Genomic DNA, 15,062 nt, shown 5'->3' with positions numbered 1-15,062 from the left:
AAGTTTCTCATAGAGTAACAAACCATATAATTGCATTAATTCCAATGGTGTTTAGTTGGAACGTGCCCAATTTCAGCTAAATCTCCAAAATTTTCAACTTTTACAAACAAACCAAATATGCATCATAAAACAATTTTTGAATATTTCCGACCGCAAAACACAGAGAAATTAAAGATAACTTTACCTAAAACCTACTGCCTTTTCGAAATTTTCGTGAAATCTCGTTATAAAATTCGATTCTTCAGGTTCGTTTTAAGTCCAGCAAAATAAACATTTTGTTATCCTAAGTTTTATATTTTAAAGATTTTAGGGTTGCCCAAATGTCTATTTGACATTTTCCACCTTTGAAATTTGCAAGTGAACTCCCTTAACAACTGAACATCTAGTCATTTAAAACCGTTTCAACGAAACTTTCAGGAGAGAACACCCCCCAAAAATTTGTTTATTTGCATAAGACACCACAGAACGAATGGGAGAATCCGCGAAACTGATAACCGTGACAAGTTCTGTCAACAATATTATCTCTTCACTTCATTAGATAATAAATGCAGACCCAATTATTCTTTATTCTTTTCCAGTTCCTTATCCTGAATCCTCAATCATTGCCCACTTTTCACTAAAACGCCACGTTCGCAACGTGTTTCGTCATAGTCCGCCGGCAAACAATTACTGCGCAGTTCGGTGCAAACACCGCATAAGACGACATATTGCGGACCGCAGCTGCTCACCCGCGCATCCATCGCATGAGTAAACCGAGGCGGGGTGACCTCAAGTCACGTGTCACTCGCTTTCCTCGCACTGTCATTGTGAAATCGACCACTTGCCCTTGAGTCGTTTTTTGTTTTTTTCTTGTATTTTGTTTTGTTTTATCTTGCTACTAACAAACGGAATTTTTTGTTAAAAATCTAAAATCATAAGGAAAAATCTTATATTCTTTTGAAAATCGTGATGATTAGTCAGGCTAAAAAATTTTGAAAATAACTTTGAAAACTTGAAAATAAACTTACGTTGCATTAGCCGATACTGATTTCGAAATTTTGAATGAATGAAAATTAGTAACTTTCTTTTGAAAACCAAATGCTAAAAACTATTAAAACTATTCGTCTTTAAAAAAAGTAACATGGCCACTGCCAAAATGTGCAATCAAAGCAAGCAATCGCGCTCCATCGCTCCATCTCATTGTACAAATATGACTAGTTCGCATTCGCAGTAATGGGTTCACGTTGCCTTCGTTCCACTTTTCTTGTTATTTCTCTGCCCACCCTGCGGCTTCTTTTCCCCATCTGCAAAAAAAAATATTAACAAATCGAACAAGTCAACAAATTATATCTGTTTCGGTCTGGCATTTTTTGTCTTATTCTATTAATGTTTTCCCGGTCTCGAGTGACACCTCAAAGACCAATTTTATGGTTCTCCAGTTACACTGAAAAGAACAACTGTTGAATGCAATCAAATCGTCCCACTTGGAGACCAACTTTTCTTTTTTTGTCATATCTTTTTTCGTCAAAATGACGTAATTTCCTCTGAACTACCGTGATCTTTTTTTTTTACTTTTTGTCTCGTGTACATTGGGTTATAATCGAAACATTTTGATAGTCTCTCCTAGTTTTTTTTTCAAATATTTGTCGCTTTGCACTTTTAGTTCGACGCAGTTTTTCTCCGATTGACACATTTTCAGCACAGTCTGGTGGTTTCCCACCGCGTGCTTCACCTTCATTGCTCCGGTAACTTATCGCAGAAAATGTTTCTATTTTCACTGACACATTCCGTCATCTCAACTGACCGCCTCCATTTCCTTTTCCGCTTTAATGTGTTGAAACTTTCTATTACTGAATTTTGATTTACTTTTTATATTTTTTTACAGAACCAAATCGAAAATAGGAATACAAAACGAAAAACAACTGGCAGTATGCTCGGAATCGAGCATTTGCTCTTTGTATTAACTACATTTGCCTTTCCACCAGTGGCACTGACCGTCTTGCTATGCATCATTCTGGCAACATTTGGAAAGTCCCTTGGATTGCGGCAGATGTACGTGGACACATTGATCAACATATTCGAGGTTTGTATTTCTATTTCTGAGATTGAAGGTCAAGAAGTTTTCTTTTTTTCTTCATCATAAATTATTTGGGAACAACTCGAAATCTATTGTCTTATCAAACAGCGTTCAGACATTTTTCTTCTATCTTTCGCCCAAATATGGTCTGATGGCCTGGCCAGATTGATAAAAAACAGTGACGAAAAACAACGTTGTTGGAAAGAAAAACCACCGACTTGTAACGAATTGATATTAGAGTAATGTATAAGTAGTATATAGTATATTACTTTTTCAGTGGGGTGCTCGCCAAATCAAAACAACCGAAAAGATTAGAAGGAAAGAGAGCGCTCTGACCGCTCCATTTTTTCTCAACAAGCTTTCCGAAGAAGCCGATGACGACGAAGATGAGATCAGAAGTATGGAGACTCCACATTTTGAAGCCACAGATGGAATCACGGATGATGAAATTGAGGCTCGGAGTGAAACGGAAAGCCATGATTCTGGAGAAGACTTTCCGTCAGTTGACTCTGACTTTGGTGACGAGTCGTGTTTAAAGAGAAAGTTTGGATCAACTACTAGTGAGTTGATAGAGTAAAACAGAAAAGCATGCTAGCTTCTTTATAAAGCATGTACCCCCATTTTCTCGTTTTGTTTTGTCAGGTTGGGTATCTCATTTCAGGTCTCGCCTCCGTTGGATCATGCTGCAGTCTCCGAAATAGAAAGATGTCTGAAAGCAGCACATGTATGTTGTAATCATTTGATCGGGTAGTTTTAAATATGTTGAAAGTGGAGTAGAGCCAGTGGAGAAACTGTGAAAAACTATTTTCACGATGCCCAAATGACCAAATATAATAGTAAAACTTTTCAAAAATTTTGGAACTAAAAATTGTTATTGACAGTCAAAAACTGGCAATTACTGGGCTTTTGACAGTTTTTGAGAAAACTATAGCACTGCCGTAAGTCCTAACCCCTACAATGTTTAAACATTAATACATTAATACTTGAAATAAAACTACATATTCCATAAAATTCCAAGATTTGACGACTTCCAAAAAATTGGCAAAAACTATGTAATTGCCACTTTTTAAAGCAAAAAAACCCTTTCAAAAACATTCTGAAAAGTTTTACTTTGATATTTGGTACGTTTGGCACAGTATAATTGGTTTTTAACAATTTCCTCAGTGGCGCTACTCCTAAATAAAATTTTATCAAGTTTTGAGTTGTGGTAGTACCTTTTCTGATTTTTTTTCTTCTTTCTCCACATTTCTCATACTGCTTTATATTTTAAGTGGGTATAATTTGTATGTTTGGTTGCAATTTCACTGCTTTGGTTCAGTTAATTTGTATCACTTTTGAAAATATTATACCGATTTCTGAAACTTAAAATAATTTTTGAAGTTACCAGTTTCTGATCTCATTAGTGCCTCCAGTAGAAGTTAGCCTATTAGTACGTAATTCGATTAATCACAAAAAATGCCAATTATAAATACATGTTTTTTCATTGAATTGTTCCAGTGGGAATCATCAAACGAGAGACACAAATCTACCTTGACGATAACTTTTCTGAAGACATTCCTGATGAGGTGTTTGTCAGAAGTCGAGGATGGGCTGCAATTCGTGATTCGGTAGATTTTGTGAAGGCTGGAATGGAGGCGATAATTGAGGACGAGGTGACGAGTCGGTTCGAAGCGGAACAGTTGGTGAGCTGGAACATGTTGACCAGAACCAGCATCAAATTTTATCAGTTTGTCAAGTGAGTTTATCAGCAAAAAAGTGCACATGTTAACATAATAGTAGTAATACTATTAGGCAAGATCAAAGAACAACACTATTTCAGCTGGAAGTTGAGTGCTCTATGGATTCTTGGGTTCATGTTCCGCTACTGCGTTATGTTGCCACTTCGCTTCACTGTTTTCTGCATCGGTCTCGTGTTTTTGATCAGTTCGACAGCGCTCATTGGTCTTGTTCCAATTGGAAACTGGAAAAAGTATGTGCATTTCTTCTCGAAATTCAAAATTTGAATCGGAAAAAAGATCTATATATCTAAACGTATCTTTTCAGAGCTCTCAACCACAAGTGTATGCTTATTTGCTACCGAATCCTTTCAAGAAGTCTCACGGCTGTGGTATACTTTCACGATGAACACTATAAAGCGCAGGCACAAGGAATCTGCGTCGCAAACCACACCTCTCCAATTGATGCTCTCATTCTTTCCATCGACAATGTATATGCATTGATCGGACAGAAACACGAAGGACTCTTGGGTATTGTACAAAGAGCACTTTCGCGAGCTTCAAGTCATATTTGGTTTGAGAGAAGTGAAGCCAAGGATCGTCTTGTAGTTGCTCAAAAATTGAAGGAACATTGCACCAATCCGGATAAACTTCCAATTTTGATCTTCCCAGAAGGCACCTGCATCAATAACACGTCTGTTATGATGTTTAAGAAAGGATCTTTTGAGGTTTGTTGAACTTATTATAGGTATTGATTTTTTCATAAACTGTTAACATTTCAGATTGGCACAACCATCTACCCAATTGCAATGAAATACGATTCACGTTTCGGAGACGCGTTCTGGAACAGCTCAGAGCAATCGTGGTGCGGATATATCATGAGAATGATGACTTCGTGGGCCATTATTTGCAATGTCTGGTACCTGCCGCCAATGACAAGACGAGATGGAGAGGATGCCGTCGACTTTGCGAACCGCGTGAAAAAAGAAATTGCCAACAAAGGTGGCCTGGTCGATTTGGAATGGGATGGAGGACTGAAGAGAGCAAAAGTTCCGCCAAAAATGGTGGCCAAGCAGCAAGAACGGTTTGTTATAAATAAGAATAAATAAGATAACTAAGAATTAAACCAAAAAAAAAAATTAATTTTTATTTCAGATATGCCAATCGACTTTCTCGCTATACGTCTGTATCGGAAGTTGTCAAGGATGAAGATGTAGATGTTACTTCTGATTGTAGGTTTTTTTTTTAAATTTTCAGTTTTGCCTTTAAAGTTTTTGAATTTTTTTAAAAATTGAAATAGACTTAATATGATCTTATCAGCTTCTTCAGATTTGGTAGACAAGCCGGTATCTGGATACAATTCTCTTGAGGATTTGCCAGAAGACGTTTTTATCGACGAGGAGGAAGACGAAACAATAGGTGAGCAATTGCAAATAATATTCCTCTCAATGATTCAATTTTTATTTCAGATGCACACGATGAAAATGAAAATGACGATCCTGCCGGCGAATCAAATATTCTTCCTAACAAACCTCTTTCCGATACAGTTTCTTTGGTGAAAACTTGATCACCTCCCCACCACCTCCCACAGACACAAATGATTATCATTTTATAATTTTAGGGTTCCATTCTTACGGATAACATCAAGAGTTTTCAATTCTCTCATTAGTATCATGTCAAATCAACCATAACTTGTTTGTTTCTTTTTCAAATCAGATGACGTTGACGTCTACGTTTTATACAACTCTCTAGCAGCTCTTATTTTTGATTCTACAGCACGTGTTTTTGTCCCCCACCCTCCCCCACTAATGTCTTGTCTTGTGTAGAATTATCGAGGTCTAATTTTTCAGGAAAGTGCGTTGTAGTCCACATTAGGTAGTCACTGATTTATTGACGGGTTATTTACAGCCGATTCCGTTTTTGCATTTGATTGTTTATTACACTATGAAAATAACAATTGAATAAATTGTTCTCTTTTTTGTGCAGTTTGTTAGAATAGAAGACTCGTGAAGAACGTTTCCATGCTGATGACATCGCGAAGATGAAGTGCAATGTTCTCGAGGCCGAACTGAAATGAGTTTGATTTGATTAGGCATAATAAATTTATACGGTGCTGCAAAATATAAATTCTGAACTTCGCAGTTAAAGCTTTTTTAAAGCTGCTTTAAAATTTTCCTAAATATTTTTTATCTCATTTTTTGCAACAGTATTCGATTTTTTAAAACTCAAAATATGTTATTTGATTGTGTGTTAGAAATTTCGGAAAACTTCTCGAATTTCGGAAAATCGTTGGGGGTCCTATTGCATTTGAGCGGTCGATGTTTCATATTTTTGCTAATGTGCACCCAATTTATGGGGAAGCGGAATGAATTTCTAGGTCCATAAGTTTTTTGGTGTGCTGAACCCGATACCATTACTTGTTTTTCATGAAAAATTAAAAAATGGTTCAAGCTCCTTTAATGAAAATGAGTAGGTTCTTTAGCACCTGTGTGCGCTGTATTTCGATTTTATATGTATCATTTATTCACTTGTTTCTAAGAGAGAAAAATAAAGTTTCAGAGTGGAGCAAAACTGTACGGCTCTCGGCTCTCGACAGCCCAAAAAAAAATCGAAAAATCCGAGAAAAATTGTTGTCCACCTGTGCATAATTATGTGATTTTCCAAAAATGTATGAAAGTTTTTCAAAAATTAATTTGATCAGTTTTTTTTTTGATAAATGCATCACGTTTAACTATTTTCAAAAACGTTTTGAAAAATTTGGTTGCCGTATTTTTCTAATCACTAATAAAAATAGTGTTTGTAAATATTCAAATTTCGTAAAACTTACCGAGCACTTTTGTTCTTCTCCAATTTTTGCCAATAAATGATATTCTTGTGCAATACTATTTGCCACCAATTTAGCAATAAGTTGATGTGACTTTCTGATATTTTTCTAAATTTCAGACTTATTTCAAGCGTTCAAACTTGCTTTAACTCACCCATCCTCCTTTGTCTACATAGTCTTTCCAATGAGAACTTCTATCAGTGAAGTCGTTCTGAATACAGAGGTTGTCTATTTTTTTTTTAATTTGTTGTTAAACATATTGGTATAGAGTATTTATGCTAAAAAACACTTCAAAAGTTTTTAGGTTTTTCAAAATTTTCAGTCAAAGTTTTGCCGAATTGCCAGTAATTAAAAAAATATAAACAATTTTTTTGAAAAGTTTCACTATGATATTTGAACATTTTAGCACTATAGTAGCCGTTTGAAAATACTTCCCCCAGTGATGGTAAACTCACATATACTACTTCTGGAACGTTTGTTTTAAATGTTTGTCGATAAGGTACAAATAGACAATTACGTAGTTGAGCTAACAGAATGACTCTTGGATCATGTTGCTGCTCCTCTAAAATCACAATTTCATCGTTAGTTGCATTGTCGAAAAAATACATATTTCTGGGATATTCCACACCTTCTCCACTGGGATATGGTTTTGCAACCGGAATTGTCATCTGCTGAAATTTGAAAAAAATCACAAGTTTTTACACTAATTCAATATGAAAGTTCTTTTAAAAATAGCTGAATGCTCCGTATTGAAGAAAAAAGAAATGTATACGTATTACCAAAACCAGAACAAAACATCAATTGAATTGAAAAGATGTCGTGCGAGACTGAAATGACGAAGAGTGAGGCATTCAATTTTTCACAAAAGAAAAATAATCCGTCACGTGGTTCGATTCTAAAAAACCTGAAAAAAAGGGAATAAAAACTAAAACAATGGGACAATTATTTTTCGGGGCTTTTTCCATTTCAAATTATGGATTTTAACAAAGAACTTTAAAAAAAAATATACTTACATAGCATTATATGGCATTAAAGCAATTATCTACACATTTTAAAAAAATATGCCGGCTGAAAACATTTTTCCAGGTTATCTAAAATGTTTCCCACTTTATAAATAGAAGTGCCGCGTAAAAAGTGCCGATTACAAATTTGTCTCAAAAACTACTTAAAATAGTTGAAACCGTCTGAAAACGTACGAAAATGTTGAAAGGTGGAGTACCGCCAGTGAAGAAACTGTTAAAAGTTATTCATGTGGTGCCGAATATTATAGAAAAACTAGCAAAAAATTTCTGAAAATTTTTTATTGGCAGTCAAGTGTCAATTACTAATTTTTTTCACTTTTTGTAGCACTGTTCGAACCCTACAGTTTTTGAAATATATAATTGAAATATAAATGAGCCATGAAATTCGGGAGAATTTTTTTTTGACCGACGACTTCAAAAAAAGTAGCAAAAATGAGACTTTTCCAATGTTCAAAAAATCAGATGAAATTTATAAATTTTTTTTGAATTTGGTAAAAATTTGGGGAGAGAAGAGTAGAAACTTTTGAGGCTATTACTTTTTTTTTTCAAAATCATGCAGAGTTTGAAAAACTACACTCAATAAGAAACATGAATAGTTTTTTAAATTCAAATTAACAAAATAAATATATTTCTCAATTCTTTCGTAATTTGCAGAAATACACATTTTAAGAGTAAACAAAAATTCTTTGAAGATAGTTCATGGTTTTGCTGGAACATTATAAAGTGGCACATCATTTATTTACTATATATAAAGCGCGTGTCCTTCCGTCCGTTTGTAGTTTGTAGTTTGATCTTTGATCTTTCAACTCTCTTTTCTGTAGTTGGAAGAGGTATTGAGTTAAGAGTTGGTGAGGGATAATGTCAAGGTACTGTAGTAGTACTGTAGGAGTACTGTAGGTATACGGTAGGGTTACTGTAGTTTAGGAAAAATTGAGTTTTTGTCTACAGAAGAGGTATTGGGTTGGGAGTTGCTGGGGGATAATGTCAAGGTACTGTAGTAGTACTGTAGGAGTACTGTAGGTATACGGTAGGGTTACTGTAGTTTGGGAAAAATTGAGTTTTGGTCTACAGAAGAGGTATTGGGTTAAGAGTTGGTGAGGGATAATGTCAAGGTACTGTAGTAGTACTGTAGGAGTACTGTAGGTATACGGTAGGGTTACTGTAGTTTAGGAAAAATTGAGTTTTTGTCTACAGAAGAGGTATTGGGTTGGGAGTTGCTGGGGGATAATGTCAAGGTACTGTAGTAGTACTGTAGGAGTACTGTAGGTATACGGTAGGGTTACTGTAGTTTGGGAAAAATTGAGTTTTGGTCTACAGAAGAGGTATTGGGTTAAGAGTTGGTGAGGGATAATGTCAAGGTACTGTAGTAGTACTGTAGGAGTACTGTAGGTATACGGTAGGGTTACTGTAGTTTAGGAAAAGAAGAGTTTTTGTCTACAGAAGAGGTATTGGGTTGGGAGTTGCTGGGGGATAATGTCAAGGTACTGTAGTAGTACTGTAGGAGTACTGTAGGTATACGGTAGGGTCACTGTAGTTTGGGAAAAATTGAGTTTTTGTCTACAGAAGAGGTATTGTGTTGGGAGTTGCTGGGGGATAATGTCAAGGTACTGTAGTAGTACTGTAGGAGTACTGTAGGAGTACGGTAGGATTACTGTAGTTTATAAAAATTGTGTTTTTGTCTTTTGAAGAGATATAGGTTTGGGGTTAGTAGTGGGATATGGTCGGGGTACTGTAGTAGTACTGTAGAGGTACTGTAGGAGTACTGTAGGATTACTGTAGTTTAGGAAAAATTGAGTTTTTGTCTTTTGAAGAGATATAGGTTTGGAGTTATTAGTGGGATATGGTCGGGGTACTGTAGTAGTACTGTAGGAGTACTGTAGGAGTACTGTAGGATTACTGTAGTTTAGGAAAAATTGAGTTTTTGTCTTTTGAAGAGATATAGGTTTGGAGTTATTAGTGGGATATGGTCGGGGTACTGTAGTAGTACTGTAGGAGTACTGTAGGAGTACGGTAGGATTACTGTAGTTTAGGAAAAATTGTGTTTTAGTCTTTTGAAGAGATATAGGATTGGAGTTAGTAGTGGGATATGGTCGGGGTACTGTAGTAGTACTGTAGGAGTACTGTAGGAGTACGGTAGGATTACTGTAGTTTAGGAAAAATTGTGTTTTAGTCTTTTGAAGAGATATAGGATTGGAGTTAGTAGTGGGATATGGTCGGGGTACTGTAGTAGTACTGTAGGAGTACTGTAGGAGTACTGTAGGATTACTGTAGTTTAGGAAAAATTGAGTTTTAGTCTTTTGAAGAGATATAGGATTGGAGTTAGTAGTGGGATATGGTCGGGGACCTGTAGTAGTACTGTAGGAGTACGGTAGGATTACTGTAGTTTATGAAAAATTGTGTTTTAGTCTTTTGAAGAGATATAGGATTGGAGTTAGTAGTGGGATATGGTCGGGGTACTGTAGTAGTACTGTAGGAGTACTGTAGGAGTACTGTAGGATTACTGTAGTTTAGGAAAAATTGAGTTTTTGTCTTTTGAAGAGATATAGGTTTGGGGTTAGTAGTGGGATATGGTCGGGGTACTGTAGTAGTACTGTAGGATTACTGTAGTTTAGGAAAAATTGAGTTTTAGTCTTTTGAAGAGATATAGGATTGGAGTTAGTAGTGGGATATGGTCGGGGTACTGTAGTAGTACTGTAGGAGTACTGTAGGAGTACTGTAGGATTACTGTAGTTTAGGAAAAATTGAGTTTTAGTCTTTTGAAGAGATATAGGATTGGAGTTAGTAGTGGGATATGGTCGGGGACCTGTAGTAGTACTGTAGAGGTACTGTAGGAGTACTGTAGGATTACTGTAGTTTAGGAAAAATTGAGTTTTTGTCTTTTGAAGAGATATAGGATTGGAGTTAGTAGTGGAATATGGTCGGGGACCTGTAGTAGTACTGTAGGAGTACGGTAGGATTACTGTAGTTTATGAAAAATTGTGTTTTTGTCTTTTGAAGAGATATAGGATTGGAGTTAGTAGTGGGATATGGTCGGGGACCTGTAGTAGTACTGTAGAGGTACTGTAGGAGTACTGTAGGATTACTGTAGTTTAGGAAAAATTGAGTTTTTGTCTTTTGAAGAGATATAGGTTTGGGGTTAGTAGGGGGATATGGGCGGGGTACTGTAGTAGTACTGTAGAGGTACTGTAGGAGTACTGTAGGATTACTGTAGTTTATGAAAAATTGTGTTTTTGTCTTTTGAAGAGATATAGGATTGGAGTTAGTAGTGGGATATGGTCGGGGACCTGTAGTAGTACTGTAGGAGTACGGTAGGATTACTGTAGTTTATGAAAAATTGTGTTTTTGTCTTTTGAAGAGATATAGGATTGGAGTTAGTAGTGGGATATGGTCGGGGACCTGTAGTAGTACTGTAGAGGTACTGTAGGAGTACTGTAGGATTACTGTAGTTTAGGAAAAATTGAGTTTTTGTCTTTTGAAGAGATATAGGTTTGGAGTTATTAGTGGGATATGGTCGGGGTACTGTAGTAGTACTGTAGGAGTACTGTAGGAGTACGGTAGGATTACTGTAGTTTAGGAAAAATTGTGTTTTAGTCTTTTGAAGAGATATAGGATTGGAGTTAGTAGTGGGATATGGTCGGGGTACTGTAGTAGTACTGTAGGAGTACTGTAGGAGTACGGTAGGATTACTGTAGTTTAGGAAAAATTGTGTTTTAGTCTTTTGAAGAGATATAGGATTGGAGTTAGTAGTGGGATATGGTCGGGGTACTGTAGTAGTACTGTAGGAGTACTGTAGGAGTACTGTAGGATTACTGTAGTTTAGGAAAAATTGAGTTTTAGTCTTTTGAAGAGATATAGGATTGGAGTTAGTAGTGGGATATGGTCGGGGACCTGTAGTAGTACTGTAGAGGTACTGTAGGAGTACTGTAGGATTACTGTAGTTTATAAAAATTGTGTTTTTGTCTTTTGAAGAGATATAGGTTTGGGGTTAGTAGTGGGATATGGTCGGGGTATTGTAGTAGTACTGTAGAGGTACTGTAGGAGTACTGTAGGATTACTGTAGTTTAGGAAAAATTGAGTTTTTGTCTTTTGAAGAGATATAGGTTTGGAGTTATTAGTGGGATATGGTCGGGGTACTGTAGTAGTACTGTAGGAGTACTGTAGGAGTACGGTAGGATTACTGTAGTTTAGGAAAAATTGTGTTTTAGTCTTTTGAAGAGATATAGGATTGGAGTTAGTAGTGGGATATGGTCGGGGTACTGTACTAGTACTGTAGGAGTACTGTAGGAGTACTGTAGGATTACTGTAGTTTAGGAAAAATTGAGTTTTTGTCTTTTGAAGAGATATAGGTTTGGGGTTAGTAGTGGGATATGGTCGGGGTACTGTAGTAGTACTGTAGGATTACTGTAGTTTAGGAAAAATTGAGTTTTTGTCTTTTGAAGAGATATAGGTTTGGAGTTATTAGTGGGATATGGTCGGGGTACTGTAGTAGTACTGTAGGAGTACTGTAGGAGTACTGTAGGATTACTGTAGTTTAGGAAAAATTGAGTTTTTGTCTTTTGAAGAGATATAGGTTTGGGGTTAGTAGTGGGATATGGTCGGGGTACTGTAGTAGTACTGTAGGATTACTGTAGTAGTACTGTAGGATTACTGTAGTTTAGGAAAAATTGAGTTTTTGTCTTTTGAAGAGATATAGGTTTGGAGTTATTAGTGGGATATGGTCGGGGTACTGTAGTAGTACTGTAGGAGTACTGTAGGAGTACGGTAGGATTACTGTAGTTTAGGAAAAATTGTGTTTTAGTCTTTTGAAGAGATATAGGATTGGAGTTAGTAGTGGGATATGGTCGGGGACCTGTAGTAGTACTGTAGAGGTACTGTAGGAGTACTGTAGGATTACTGTAGTTTAGGAAAAATTGAGTTTTTGTCTTTTGAAGAGATATAGGATTGGAGTTAGTAGTGGAATATGGTCGGGGACCTGTAGTAGTACTGTAGGAGTACGGTAGGATTACTGTAGTTTATGAAAAATTGTGTTTTTGTCTTTTGAAGAGATATAGGATTGGAGTTAGTAGTGGGATATGGTCGGGGACCTGTAGTAGTACTGTAGAGGTACTGTAGGAGTACTGTAGGATTACTGTAGTTTAGGAAAAATTGAGTTTTTGTCTTTTGAAGAGATATAGGTTTGGGGTTAGTAGGGGGATATGGGCGGGGTACTGTAGTAGTACTGTAGGAGTACTGTAGGAGTACGGTAGGATTACTGTAGTTTGGGAAAAATTGACTTTCCGTCTTTGGAAGGGAAATTGGAAACTTCGGGAAAATTCTGAAATGTTCCAGAACCTTCTGGGAATTTCTGAAAAGCTTTAGAACCTACTGGAAAATTCTAGAAAATTCTGGAATGTTCCAGAACCTTCTGGAAAATTCGAAAAAATTCTGGATTGTTCTAGAACCTTCTGGAAAATTTTAAAAAATGTTGCTGCGAGATCTTCGTGGCGAGACCCATCGTGGGGAGACCCATCGTGGTGAGACCCATCGTGGTGAGACCCGTCGTGGTGAGACCCGTCGTGGTGAGTGAGACCCTCCGTGGTAAGACCCAAAATTTTTTGGCGGGAAATTTAAATTTTCTGTGAAAAATATTTTGGCGGGAAATTTAAATTTTTTTTCTGAAATGTTCCAGAACCTTCTGGGAATTTCTGGAAAATTCTAGAATGTTCCAGAACCTTCTGGAAAATTCTAAAAAGCTTTAGAACCTTCTGGAAGATTCTAGAAAATTCTGGAATGTTCCAGAACCTTCTGGAAAATTCGAAAAAATTCTGGATTGTTCTAGAACCTTCTGGAAAATTTTAAATTCGTGGCGAGACCCATCGTGGCGAAACCCATCGTGGAAAGACCCATCGTGGTGAAACCCATCGTGGCGAGACCCATCGTGGCAAGACCCATCGTGGCGAGACCCATCGTGGCGAGACCCATCGTGGTGAGACCCATCGTGGTGAGACCCATCGTGGTGAGATCCATCGTGGCGAGACCCACCGTAGTGAGACCCGTCGTGGTGAGGCCCATCGTGGTGAGACCCATCGTGGTGAGACCCATCGAGGTGATACCCATCGTGGTGAGACCCATCGTGGTGAGACCCATCGTGGTGAGACCCAAAATTTTGGCGGGAAATTTAAATTTTCTGTAAAAAATATTTTGGCGGGAAATTTAAATTTTCTGAAAAAAAAAATTTTGGCGGGAAATTTAAATTTTCTGAGAAAAATATTTTGGCGGGCAAAAAAAAATTCGAGAAAATTCTGGAATGTTCCAGAACTTCCTAGAAAAATCGAGAAAATTCTGGAGTGTTCCAGAACTTTCTAGAAAAATCGAGAAAATTCTGGAATGTTCCAGAACTTTCTAGAAAAATCGAGAAAAATTCTGGAATGTTCCAGAACTTTCTAGAAAAATCGAGAAAATTCTGGAATGTTCCAGAACTTTCTAGAAAAATCGAGAAAATTCTGGAGTGTTCCAGAACTTTCTAGAAAAATCGAGAAAATTCTGGAATGTTCCAGAACTTTCTAGAAAAATCGAGAAAATTCTGGAGTGTTCCAGAACTTTCTAGGAAAATCGAGAAAATTCTGGAATGTTCCAGAACTTTCTAGAAAAATCGAGAAAATTCTGGAATGTTCCAGAACTTTCTAGAAAAATCGAGAAAATTCTAGAATGTTCCAGAACTTTCTAGGAAAATCGAGAAAATTCTGGAATGTTCCAGAACTTTCTAGAAAAATCGAGAAAATTCTGGAATGTTCCAGAACTTTCTAGAAATATCGAGAAAATTCTGGAATGTTCCAGAACTTTCTAGAAATATCGAGAAAATTCTGGAAGTGTATGTGTGTCAATACTTTTAATGGTGCCAGTCGTTGGCCGCGCCGTAGGCGCGGTCAGCGGCTGGTAAATGAATAAAAAACTAGCAGTTTTAAAATTAAAACCAAAAAAAAGCAATAAAATTTCATATATGAAAAATATTAGAATTGGTAATGAATGAGACTCTCGAGTATCAAAAATTGATAATTGAAAAAAAGTTGACAAAGGGGCATATTTTTACAATCAAAAAATATTATTATCAGCTATCTGACAGTTGTTTCTTGTATGTAAAAAAATTAATTCAAGACAAAACCCCCTGTAGCATAAAAATTCATAAAAATTCTCCCAAAATGGAATATATTTGGAATATATTTGGAATATATTTGGAATATATCAAAGAATAATATTTAATTAATTAAAGAATGGAATGTTTCTGAGTGAACGAATGGAACAGAGAGTGAGCGACTCATGCGGATGGTGATTGTGGGTTTGTGGGTGAACTGACCAAGCGCCTATATCCGCAAAGTTGAGACGGACGGGCTCTACGGAGCCCAAGTGACAACAAATTATACTGTGAAGCCAGAGAGTAAAATATACTGTGAAGCCAGAGAGTAAAT

General features: G+C 36.6%; 2 protein-coding genes and 1 non-coding gene across 4 annotated transcripts; 1 reads left to right on the top strand and 2 right to left on the bottom strand.

Annotated features, from left to right (window-relative positions):
* The first annotated feature begins 1,861 nt into the window (after positions 1–1,861).
* Positions 1,862–5,752, top strand: acl-4 (Phospholipid/glycerol acyltransferase domain-containing protein). Of its 2 annotated transcripts, none has more exons than NM_075979.8 (10): positions 1,862–2,062; positions 2,334–2,616; positions 2,718–2,780; positions 3,554–3,791; positions 3,876–4,025; positions 4,100–4,499; positions 4,554–4,855; positions 4,927–5,003; positions 5,092–5,190; positions 5,241–5,748. In NM_075979.8, the coding sequence occupies exons 4-10, from the start codon at positions 3,685–3,687 to the stop codon at positions 5,336–5,338; spliced, it is 1,233 nt and encodes a 410-aa protein (NP_508380.2). In that variant the 5' UTR covers positions 1,862–2,062; positions 2,334–2,616; positions 2,718–2,780; positions 3,554–3,684; the 3' UTR covers positions 5,339–5,748. The 2 variants fall into 2 exon arrangements, with proteins under 2 accessions (NP_508380.2, NP_508379.1); NM_075978.5 differs by having other exon boundaries at positions 1,865–2,062; positions 5,101–5,190; positions 5,241–5,752.
* Positions 2,915–3,064, bottom strand: F49H12.11. Its single transcript, NR_070435.1, has one exon. It is a non-coding gene; the product is annotated as an Unclassified non-coding RNA F49H12.11 (non-coding RNA).
* F49H12.7 (Exostosin domain-containing protein) lies at positions 5,643–7,276 on the bottom strand. The gene is made up of 4 exons (NM_001047789.4): positions 7,051–7,276; positions 6,750–6,806; positions 6,599–6,703; positions 5,643–5,839 (listed from the first exon to the last, which is right to left on the bottom strand). The coding sequence occupies exons 1-4, from the start codon at positions 7,261–7,263 to the stop codon at positions 5,762–5,764; spliced, it is 453 nt and encodes a 150-aa protein (NP_001041254.2). The 5' UTR covers positions 7,264–7,276; the 3' UTR covers positions 5,643–5,761.
* Between the last annotated feature and the right edge of the window lie 7,786 nt (positions 7,277–15,062).

This window comes from Caenorhabditis elegans, chromosome X (assembly GCF_000002985.6).
Source record: "Caenorhabditis elegans chromosome X".
NCBI lineage: Eukaryota > Metazoa > Nematoda > Chromadorea > Rhabditida > Rhabditidae > Caenorhabditis > Caenorhabditis elegans.
Note: the sequence above shows the minus strand (reverse complement) of the source record. Positions and strands in the feature narration are given on the sequence as shown.